A 12,393-nucleotide genomic window follows, 5' to 3' on the forward strand; every position below is an offset into this window, starting at 1 on the left:
ATTGTTTCTGCTTTTCCCTTTACCTCTTGCCTGTCCTGAAGCTCTACAGAAAGGTTTTCTTCCTTCACTCACTTCCTTGATTTGCCCGTGTCACGTAGGATTCTATCTTCATTTCCTTCTTGCCTATTAATGCTTCCTGGAAGGTTTTATCAGCTGCCAGAGTTTCTGACTATTGACTATATCAGTGGTTTTCAAAAGGGAAGAGATTTTGCCCCCAGAGGGCATTTGGCAATGTCTGGATTCATTTTAATTTCTTGACTATGGAGGCGCTACTGGCACCTAGAAGGTAGAGAGGTCAGAGATTCTGCTAAACATCCTACAATGTACAGGACAGCCCCTCAAACAAACAATTATCTGGCCCAAATTGTCAAAAACAGTTAAGGTTAAAAACCCTAATAACCAGGGCCGGCCGAGTGGCTCAGTTGGTTAAGAGCTCACTCAAGAGTTTGAGCTCTGAGCAACAGCGGTTCGAGTCCAGCCAGAGCTGAGCAGCCGCTGAGCTGCCAACAGGTAGCAGGATGGCTCAGCTTAAAAAACAAACAAACAAAAAAACCCCTAATAACCAAAATGGCCCATACATGCATACTGATTATAACCATGGAACAGTCACACAACGCAATACTATGGAGTTGTGAAAGAGAACGAGGATTTCTATGAACTGATATGATTTACAAGCTATGTACACTGCTGAGTGAATAAAATAAAGAACAAATGAATATACATGTATGTGTAATATATAGTGTGCTATCTTTTGTGTAAGAAATAACAAAAAAAATATACATGAAAGAAAAACAAAGTATCATGAGAACCTAAATAAACTGGTTAGTTCTGAGGTGTGATGAGGGTGGGGTTGGAAGGGGTAGAAAGTAGTACTTCTCTGAGCACATTCTACACAGTTTTGATTTTTGGAATCTTGTTAATATTTTAAATATTCAAAAGTAAAATTAAAAAAGGAAAAACCCTACAAGGAATACAAATACAAAATAATGAACTGAGCTATATTTCAAATAAATAACACAGAGAAAAATTTAAGTAAATAATCCCAGTACTGTGACCATGTACCCTTAATCTAAAGACAAAATAAAATTTGTAAACAAATCTTGAACTCTACTTAGTGGGCCTAATGGTCAAGTGGTATGATTACAGCAATTCTGAAACTATGTTATGTACACTGGATAACTGAGCAAATTAACCCTCCGTCGGGCACAACTGATCTCAGATTCATTGCACACAAATTTTCAAACATCTAACAGTTGACTTAAGTATCGGGACTCATCGCTTCCATATCTTCCCCCTCTACCGTAACCTATTGCCAGTTGTGTTTGTAACTTAGTAAAGACAAATTTCACAGCGGCTTCTTTGTGTGCAATGAATCTGTGAGATCAGCTGCGCCCGATGGAGGGTTAATAAATATACTGATATTGGAGAAAGCCAAAGCTCTCACCGTCAGTGAAGGAAATACAGAAGTAGAGATAAGGAAGAACCTTGTAGTGGTAGATTAGAATTGAAGGTATCATTCTAAAGTCATGATTTAAAAACAAAAACAACTCCTATACGTTCTCCCTTTCCCTCATATTTCCTAGTCTATTCTGCTGAAAGCGCAATGACATAATCCCACCTCACCCAAAAGCAAAGAAAGAAGACACCAACTCCCCAGATTTCCAAATTCCATTCCCCATTAGAAGGAACCAGTGCTACAGGAGAAATGGCTAATTCTAATTTCAGGCCCAGGGTAGGGACACAGTACAAATCTTGTGCCGGAATGGAAAGTCTCAAAAAAATGATAGGAATCTCTCAAAACCAGAGGCCCTCACCTACCAAAGCTAAGCAATTTGAGCACCAAAATGAATATTGATAGTAATGAATGATATAACCCATTGAACAAATAAGCATCTGATTCCACTTTCATATTTACTGTACCATATAAATGCATGAATGTGGAGAAAAGGGAAAGCTCTTTACAGTAGAATACCAAATAATTAAGTTCTAGAATGCTATTTAGAATACCACTATTTTGCAACTACCACTGTAATAACCAATTCAGGCAAGAATCATCAATAGATGCTAAAACAACTGAGAAAAAGCCTGGTAGGGAATAGGATCATTACCCCGTCTCACAGATTACTCAATCATTACCAAGGGGAAAATGGTAAGTTTATATGGGACAGGTTTCTGAGTTGCTAAAGTTCACTTCACCAATAATGGGACAAAGTGGTATCAGTGTGCCTCCTAACTTGACACATTGAGAAGGACACAAATCATTTAGGTAGTATTCCTGTCACTTAGCCTAAACTTAATCATGAAGAAACATCAGGTATGTACAGATTGAGACATCCTAAAAAAACTGGCCAGTTACCTTCAAAGGCCAGTGTCGTCAGAAACAAAAGGCTGAGAAACTGCTTCAGATTAAATGAGACTAAAGAGATGAGACAAACTAACTAAATCCAACCTATGATACTCAGGAAAAACATCACTATAAAGTACTACTCCAAATATGATCCAAGGACTGAGTACTAATCCTTGAATTCAAACTGTGACAAGGAATTTACACCAAAAAGTAAAACAACTGCAGTACTAAGCACACTGCTTAGTCCAGATGATATGTCTTATTTTTTTATTACAAGACTTTCTTAGTGAAGGAATCAGTACGTTACTTACAAACCAATGCTTTTGCGTAGCATTACTATAAAGGTCACTATTGGGATTAACTGATAAAATTTAAATATGGACTGTATATTAGATAGTAGTATAATACCAATGTTAAATGGTATTTCTGCATTTGAAATAGTACTTTTATAATCTAAGAGAATGACCTTGCTCTTAATAGATAAATGTGAAAATATTAGAGGCAAATGGTTCAGTAATAATCCTCATTTTTTATGAAGGTGACAAGCAAATATGGGGAAATGGGTGAATCTTTTTGAAAGAAATGTGGAAGGTATTATGTTTAAAACTTTTCTGCAAGTCTAAAATTCTTTTAAAATACAAAAATTTCAGGGGCTAACAGATTTATTTTCCTCAGGATTAAAAAAGTAGCATCAGGGCCGGGCAAGTGGCACATTGGTTAAGAGCTGGCTTGGGACGCCAGAGGGCCCCAGTTCGGACCCCACGTAGGTCCTTTATGCTAAGATGCTAAACAACAGCTCAACCTGGAGCTGGGTTGCCATGAGTCACCGGTGACAGGCGTAGGCTGCAGCCACTGCTGCAGTGGGTTGCCATGGGCTACCGTGTGTAGCCAGCAGCCAGCGTGAGCGGCCAGCAGCCGCAGTGAGCAGTCGTCCAGAAGCCGGCGACTGATCTGCCTTGCCCAGGAAGAGCGCAATGATGGTGCCAACTTGGACCAGTGAAGCAACATCCTTCACAACTAGACTGAAGAACAAAAAGACAGCAACTTGTCTGTTCCCCTTCCCCCAATTCCCCAATAAAAATCTTAAAAAAAAAGTAAGATCATTACTTTTTATTTCAGAATGAATTTCAGAATAAAGCCACGTTCATCAGAGCTTATACACGAAAAGAAGTTCACTTTAAGTGGAAATCCTCAAGTTGATAGTCAGCAGTGGACAGTCTCAATCTCTTGCTCCTTCTTGTAACACTTTCTTCACTTAGCTTCTCACCACACAACTTTTCGACTTTTCTCTTTCCTCAATGACTGTTCCTTCTTAGAACCTCTTTCTTCTCATCTCCCGGTTCCTAAAAGCCAGAGTCCCCCTGGCCTAGGTCCTACAACCAAGATGTCTCTTTTCCAGCTATACTACTGTCCCTTAGTGACTTCGACTAATAATATGGCTTTAAATAACAAACCTATATTCTGACAACTCCTAAAATTAGGTATGTAGCCTAGACCTCTCCCTAGAACTCAAATGTTACAAGTTCAGTTGCCTACTTGACATCTCTGCTTATGTTTCAGAGTCTTCTCAATCACAGCATGTTCAAGACTGGCTCTTTCCTTCTAAAGGAGCTCCCCCACTACACCCAAAAGTCTTCCTTATCTCGGTTAATGATAACTCTATCTTTCTATTTGCTTAGGCCAAAAACATTAGGGTCATACTGGACTCCTCTCTCCCACACCACATAAAATCCATCAATAAATCCTCTCTGTTCTACCTTCAAAGTAGATGCAGAAGTTCATCACTTATCATTTCTTCAAGTATTAGCCTGTTCTAAGCCTCCATCATTTCTTGCTTGGATTATTAAAAGCAATATTCATGCTTCTACTACTGCTCCCCTACATCCTCAAAGACCTTCCAAACATGTCAGATAATTTTACTCCTCTGCTCAATATACTCCATTAGCTTCCCATTCATTCAGAATAAAAGCCAAATAGCCTATGTATGTATGTACCTATGTATGGGCTTAACATCCCTCCTTCTTTACCTTGCAACCTCAGGACCTTCACTGAGCCTCACGTGACCCCCCCTTTGCTTAAAAATGCCAGGCATGGTAGCACTTCAGGGTCACTGAACAGGTATTCATAAAGCCTAAAATACATCCACTGCCCCTCTTTCCATATGGTTCACTTTCTTACCCCCTTCAGGTCTTCACTCAAGCATCATTTTCTCAATGAAGCCTTCTTACCACTGTGCTATTTATAAACCACACCCCTATCCCTGGCCGCTCAAAATATGTTATTTGACATACAGTAATTTTTATTATTTTTCTACCTGACTATAATACAAGCTCTGTGCTACCTACCCAACAGAATGTGTCCCAAAAATATTAAAATGATTAGATATAGGAGCAAATGATAAAGCAGTTATAGATAATCAAAGATTGTTGTTAAAATAATTTTTGTATCTATGGAGTATTTAAGAAAATTAAATATCTGCTCTCACTAAACTTAATTGAAAATCACTATTATCCAGAAACACACATCACAACACAACACAAAACCTCTACATTTGTAAGTTGGGAAAAAATAACTAAGATGCAGTAGGGAAAAGAAAAAAACGTCAAAATATTTCAAATTAAGTAACTTTTCTCCTACACATGCAGATATAATGAATCTATTAAGCTGCTTACACTATAATCACTGTGTCTTTGTTGAATTTTGTCTCTTGAACTGTACTGGAGCAGTTTGGGGAAACAATATCTTCACTATCAGAAGACAAATCAATATACTGTATTCCTCCTTGATTCTTGAAATATGATATACTTGCTTTGCTTTCATTTACTGGAGCTTCTGGAACACTAGAATCTTCTGCAAAAGAAAAAAAGAATAAAGGCATTTGGAACAACTTGAAAATAAAACAAACTTGTTTTTGATAATTAGAATCATGTGCTAAAAATCTTTAATAACTTCATTCACTGTTTCCATTCTGAAACCAAAAACTTCTACTACTTTTTAAAGAAAAAATTACTAGTCAACCAGGGCTGGTGTTAAATGAGTTTCTATTTCACACATTGTTTACTAGCAAGGCCTTAGTGAGAACTGTAAAACAGAGGTTTGTCTTTTATATGCTAATCCTGTTTTGTCCTTTTATTTCCTAATCCAGTTCTTCCCTAAGAGAACATGGACACTAGAGCCCAGAAGACTTGAATTTCAATCCTGTCTCTTAGCCAGGTTACTTAATCCTCTAAGCCAGTGGTTCTCAACCTTCCTAATGCTGCGACCCCTTAATAGTTACTCATGTTGTGGTGACCCCCAACCATAAAATTATTTTCGTTGCTACTCTGTAACTGTAATTTTGCTACTGTTATGAATCGTAATTTAAGTATCTTTTTGTTTTCCGAGATGGTCTTAGGTGACCCCTGTGAGGCCTAAGCCTCAGTGTCCTCACCTGTGAAAGACAGATGCTAATAACCACAAGGCTAATGTACACATAAAATCAGATGATATATATTAAGCATGTAGTTCAGTACTGGCACTTGGCCAGTATCCAATCCAATAAACATTTTCTTATGCGATGGTGGTATTGTGAGCTGAGTAATGTCCCATCCAAAATTCCTATATTGAAATTCCAAATCCCAGTACCTCAGAATATAACGCATTTGGAGACAGGGCCTTCAAAGAGCTGATTAAGCTAACATGAGGCCATTCGGGGAGGCCCTAATGCAGTATGACTGATGTCCTTAAGGGACAGACACTAAAGAGGTGCCTGTATGAAGGAAAGCCCATGTGAGGATATGGCAAGAAGTTGGCCATCTGCAAGCCAAGGGAAAGGCCTCAAGAGAAGCCAAGTCTGCTAACACTTTGATCTGGGGCTTCTAGCCTCCAGACCTGTGAGGAAATAAATGTCTACAGTTTAAGCCACCCAGTCTGTGGCAATTTGTTATGGCAGCCCTCACAGGCTAGTCAATTTGGCATCATTTGTGTGTCCAAAAAGGTGTATTCTACCAAGGTCTCAGTTCCAAAATTTTTGTCCTTTCTCCCAGCAAACCACCATTGTCCCTTATACATTCGAGGAAGAGATTAGATTTAAAGAACTTGCATTAAGGTAAAAGTAGTCAGGGCCTTGGTATAGTGAATACGAGTCTACTTTAAAAAGCACTGACCAGGGGCGGCCAGTTAGCTCAGTTGGTAGAACGCAGAGCTCATAACACCAAGGTTGCCGGTTTGATCCCCACATGGGCCACTGAGTTGCGTCCTCCACAGCTAGATTCAAACAACTACCTGACTTGGAGCTGATGGGTCCTGGAAGAACACATTGTTCCCCAATTAAAAAAAAAAAAAAAAAAAGCAATGACCAGAGGACTCTTTAGTTCAAAGGTATTGATTTAAAAAACAATAGCTGCCATTATCTACTTTTTCAGTGAGTATGGAGTCCTCAAGTGAAACACAAACATTTTTAATCCTCACAATAACCCCTAAAGCACACATTATACTACCATTTTATAGATAAACCCAGATTTAGAGAAAGCAACTTGTTCAAAGTAATACAGGACAAAGTAGCAGATTCAAGATTCAAGCCCAAACAAAAGTCTAAAATCCTTATACTCTAAAACTCTTAGCTTCCCCTAATGAAGCTCATGAGCCATAATGGTAAATAATATTAATCAAGGCCCATAAACCACTATTTATCTGTAGGGCACTAAAGCAATGACGTTTCTTTACTGCTTACAATGAAGTCCTATCAACACTATTAAACAGCAAATTAGATTTTTTCCAAAAGAACAATTTTATAAATGTTGAGTATGCACTCCCTGGGTTAAGAACTCTGCATTGGAACAAATCACAGCTATGTTAACTGCCATAAATATGAAGACATTTACAAATTCTGACAATTATGTAAAGTAACAAAACTACAGTCCAACTCCTCCTATATTGTAATTATAAAGGTACTATGGATTCTGCTTTTACAAAGTGTTCCTGATGTTACAAATCATACATAAAACTAAACATTTAATCATTACTGTATCAAAAATTTTTCCTAAAGCTAATGCATATCACCTGACCACTTCAATGATAGTGTCGTTTCTTATTAAATTTTAAAAGGGTTATGGCAAAATGATTTGGACTGTCTTTTCTTCACAAAGTCTCTATATATACTCGTAAAATAAAGAATAATCTTTTCAAGCCTAGCCATTTAAATGCCTAAGTGCTTGGAGGGGGGGGGGTTTAAAAATTCAATAAGTATTAGCAGGACTAGAGTTTCTTGAACCTGACTACATATTCATCTTTTCTTTGATGTTCTCCCCTTATACAGATTATAGTACAAAATATATGGTGAACACATATAAGTATACCAATATTTAAAACTAACCTTTAGTATACTTAGTTAACAAGACAGAATTAAAGGAAAATTCTGGGTTACCCTCCATCATGCACCCAATTACTTAGAGCTTTCACAGGATATACAATATATACCATCGAAATATACACATTAAACATGTATACTGCACTAAACCAATTGGCATTCCAGTAGACTGATGAGCAATTAACTAACAGAGAAAGTAGTTTGATAATATGGGAACAGGGGAGGTCATAATACAACAGCATTTTTGTGAAAAGGTCTGCTAAATACCAAGGTCTGCATAACTATAGGTCGTCTGTTGGTAATTCTTTCAAGTAAAAGTGGTGTTTTGTGAAAAATGATAAGGTCAGCTCACAACTCAAAGCAATCACTCAAATGCTTTCCCTTGAGATAACCACTGTATATCGGTATTCAGCAAAGGGTAGTTCAAATTTTGTTTCACAAAATATAAAAGTACATACTGATAAGGTGAGGTTTACTAAAACTAACAATTTTTACTGCCTCATCAAGAATACTCAAGTGAAACTGGCATTTAAAAAATTATAAGAATACAACGACTACTACAACAGTTTGGAGTCTTTGCCCTGATTTGTGTTAAGGCACCAGCAGTTTTACCTGCCATTGCTTCTGCACCATCAGTGCAAATATCGACATAGTGAAAAGGACAAGTAATGTCTTAATAGTATTATGAAAATTGTTACGACCTTAGGGACCCCAAAGGTTTACAGACCACACTTTGAAAACTAATGGGATACAGCCAAGAGCTTGTTTACATAAAACATCAACATTCTGTGGCAGTGGACCCTTCCAACATTCTGTGGCAGTAGACAAAGGCCTTCCCAGAGTATGTGGTCACTAAGGATTTTGCGCGGGCTTCAGACAAAGACATTCCTGGACTATGTGTTTAATATTTCCAAATTCCTACCTCAACCAGGAGCCAGTCAGGAGCTGGCACAATGACCAAATGTTCTAATAATAAATCTTAGCTGCCAACCTAAAAAACTTCAGGGTATATAACCCCAAGTCCCGCCTGAATCGGGGCTCAGCCTCTGGATGTCAATCTGCTGAGCCAGTGCTGGCATTAGTAAAAGTTGCTTCCCACGCCTTGGTGTCCTGTCTCTTTGTTTGGGTTCCCCGCAACATATTTGGGGGCTCGTCCGGGATACGAGACAGCGATATTTTCGCCTCCCCTGTCCCTGGAGCCCAGCTCCCCCGGACGAGAGGGGACGCACACTCTACTTGGCGCCAGTGGACTTTTGTCCGTCAGTAGGGACGTCTCCCCTGCCGGCCACGGGGGACCGACCCGGGAGCACAAAGTAACCCTGAGGGCCACAGGAACCAACTTCGGAGCACCGCCTGGCCAGGCAGGTAAGGACCCGGGTCACTTGGTAGTCTGTCCCAACGGACAAAAGGGGAGACTGATCACCTCCTGGAGTCACCCGAGTATCTGTTTCTGAGAGAAACCGTGACTCCCAGGAACAGGGCGGCGGGCGGAAAATGAAAGTGTTTTAGTCTGTGTGAATGAGACACAGCCTGCCTGCAAAGCGAGTGCAGAGTCCCGGATTCGCAGTTCAGTTGCAATGCGTGGGCGACAGAGTGCTAACTCCGTTGGGATGTATGTTGAAAAATTTTAAAAAGGGATTTTCGGGGGATTATGGCATTAAGATGACCCCCCAAAAGCTCCATACCTTCTGTGAGGTTGATTGGCCATCATTCGGTGTCAAATGGCCAGCCGAGGGAAGCTTAGACAGAGAGCTCATTAGAAAAGTTTATCTCGTTGTTACCGGCAGCCCCGGTGACCCCATCAGTTTCCTTACATTGACTCATGGGAGGCTATTGCACGTACTCGGCCCCCTTGGTTGAGGTCCTGTTTGGAAACCCAGTGTGAAATTCTTTTGGCACGAGCTATAATTCCCTCACGGAAGCCAGTTAAGGAAAAAACAGGACAAAAGCCCGTCCTGTCTTCAGACCCAGAGGAAGTCCCGCCTCATTCGCGGATTTATCTGCGCCTTCCGGGTGGGGGTGGGTGGAAGCCGCTGGCCCTGCCTTCGGTACCACCCTCGCCGGCTCCACTTCCTCCTCCCACCAAGCTAGCGCTGCCTTCGGTGCCGCCCTCGCCGGCTCCACTTCCTCCGCCCACAAGCCCTTCCTGGAGTTTTTTTGCCACGCCTTCACCACCGGTCCTGACCCCCTTCGGGTCCACAGACAAGCAGCTGCAGACCAAGGGCCCTGAGACTGGTGCTCTCCAGCCCCCCCAGGGAAACCAGAGGCCCCGTCTACTGTGATCAGGACGGCCACCGCATTTTTGTACACCAGCCCTTCTCAACCACTGATCTCTTAAATTGGAAAAATCATACCCCATCATTTACAGAGAAACCACAGGCTTTGACTGACCTCCTTCAGTCAATCATTCAAACGCATCGGCCCACCTGGGCTGACTGTCGCCAGCTCCTCCTAACTCTGTTCAACACTGAGGAACGCAGGCCAGTCGCCCAGGGAGCTATAAAATGGCTGGGGGAACATGCCCCACCCGGGACCTTAAAACGTTCAAGTGTATGCCCAGAATCATTTTCCTGAGGAGGACTCACAGTAGGACCCCAATATTGACCGGAACTTCCAGATGCTGGAATGGTATCAAGAAGCCCTTATAGGAGGCTTAAAGGATGGTAGCAAAAAAAGCATCAATATGAATAAAATCTCTGAAGTCCTCCAGGGGCCAGAAGAGAGCCCAAGCCAATTTTATGAAAGACTCTGTGAGACATTTCGTCTACACACTACCTTTGACCCTGAGACTATCGAGAATCAGCGGATGGTCAATGCTGTTTTCATCGGGCAGTCCCAGGGCGACATCTGGCAGAAACTTCAGAATCTGGATAGATTTGATGGCATGATATCAGCTCCTCGAAGTGGCAACCAAAGTCTATGTCAACCGTGACCAGGAGGCTCGTTGGGAGGCGGATGGGAAGATAAAGAAAAAGGTGGACTTGCTGGCTGCTGCGCTTGTTGAAAGGACAATGACCCCAGGGCAAAACGCCATCCCAAACCTGGGACTACCCCAGCGAGGACAATGTCAAGGGGGGCCACACTCTGGGAGGCCAAGGCTGGGACACGACCAATGTGCTTACTGCCACCAACGTGGCCACCGGAAAAATGAATGTCCTCAGCTGTTGGGGAGGATGCCAACAGGTCTGAGTCCCTGACGGCAGGGTTGAGTCACTCACAGCCGTTACCAGCCGCCCCAACAGATACCAGGCCCTTCTGGAGACGACTTCATCGGACTTGCTGGCATGGAAAAATATGGGGAGGAATAGGCCAGACCAGGCTCCATCCAGCTAGGCCCCCAGGAGCCTATAGTCCGAATGTTAATTGGGGGCCGACCCATGGACTTTATGGTTGACACAGGTGCTGAATATTCTGTTGTAATAACAGCCTATAGGTCCTTTCTCACAAAAGCAGGTCACCATCACAGGTGCCACGGGAGGATGAGTCCGTTGGCCTTTTTTACAACCTCGACAATGCACCCTGGGAGGCCAAGAAGTTCCTCATCAGTTCCTCTACTTGCCAGACTGCCTTGTAGCATTATTGGGAAGAGATCTACTAGGAAAGCTACAGGCTCAAATCACCTTTAACCACAGTGGCAACGCTAAGCTAACACTAGGCAAATCAGGAGCTAAGATTATGTCCCTCACCATACCTCGGGAGGAAGAATGGCAACTATTTGATCTTGCGGAAGTGGTCCAAGAGGGACCCAAACTCCCCTTCTCAATACCAGGAGTTTGAGCAGAAGACAACCCACCGGGCCCGGCACGGCATGCAGCCCCAGTAGTCGTAGAGCTTAAACCTGGGACAGAACCAGTGCACCACAAGCAATATTACATCCCCCACAACGCACAAGTTGGCATCCAAAAACATTTGGACAGACTTCTAAAATATGGGATTCTTCATCCCTGTCAGTCACCTTGAACACACCTCTGCTTCCAGTCCAAAAGCCGGGAACTGAGGACTACCGTCCAGTACAGGACCTAAGAGCAGTAAACCAAGCAACGGTTACTTTACACCCAGTTGTCCCCAATCCATATACTCTTCTGGGCCTCATCCCAGCTGAAGCAACCCACTTCACCTGCCTGGACCTCAAGGACGCCTTCTTCTGTATTCGTCTGGCCCCACAGAGCCAGCCACACTTTGTCTTCCAATGAGAAAACCCTGAAAATGGGGACAAAGGACAGCTAACATGGACAAGGCTACCACAGGGCTTCGAAAACTCCCCAACCATTTTCGGGGCTGCCTTGGCTTCGGACCTAAAGCCCTTCCCAGCCAGCCAAACCGGTTGTGTGCTGCTCCAATACGTAGACGACCTCTCACTAGCTGGGAAAAGCTACAATGACTGCAGGCAGGGTACATATCACAACCTTAAACTTTTGTGGGAAGCAGGCTACAAGGTCTCCAAGAAAAAGGCTCAGATATGCCAAGACAGGGTCAAATACCTTGGTTTTCACCTGTCACAAGGACAACGCCAGCTCGGCCCAGAAAGGAAGCAGGCGGTATGTACCATCCCTGTCCCCACTACTCGGAAACAGGTTCGCGAATTCTTAGGGGCAGCAGGCTTCTGTAGGCTCTGGATCCCCAACTTCTCTACTATAGCCAAACCCCTTTATGAAGCCACAAAGGGGGGTGAACGTGAACCTTTTCTATGGGAGTCTCC

General features: G+C 42.4%; 1 protein-coding gene across 6 annotated transcripts in view; it reads right to left on the reverse strand.

The window, feature by feature from the left end:
* SMARCAD1 (SNF2 related chromatin remodeling ATPase with DExD box 1) overlaps nt 1–12,393 on the reverse strand; it is an 88,575-nt gene that overhangs the window by 61,850 nt on the left and 14,332 nt on the right. For 5 of the 6 annotated variants that reach the window (XM_019647539.1, XM_019647540.1, XM_019647537.1 and 2 more), the window contains exon 3: nt 5,020–5,197. The exons of the other annotated variant lie outside the window; for it this stretch is intronic. In XM_019647539.1, coding sequence (XP_019503084.1) covers nt 5,020–5,197 — 178 coding nt within the window. The remainder of the gene's footprint in view (nt 1–5,019; nt 5,198–12,393) is intronic. 6 annotated transcript variants of the gene reach the window in all.

The sequence above is a fragment of the Hipposideros armiger genome, unplaced genomic scaffold (genome assembly GCF_001890085.2).
Source record: "Hipposideros armiger isolate ML-2016 unplaced genomic scaffold, ASM189008v1 scaffold_112, whole genome shotgun sequence".
NCBI classification, from domain to species: domain Eukaryota; kingdom Metazoa; phylum Chordata; class Mammalia; order Chiroptera; family Hipposideridae; genus Hipposideros; species Hipposideros armiger.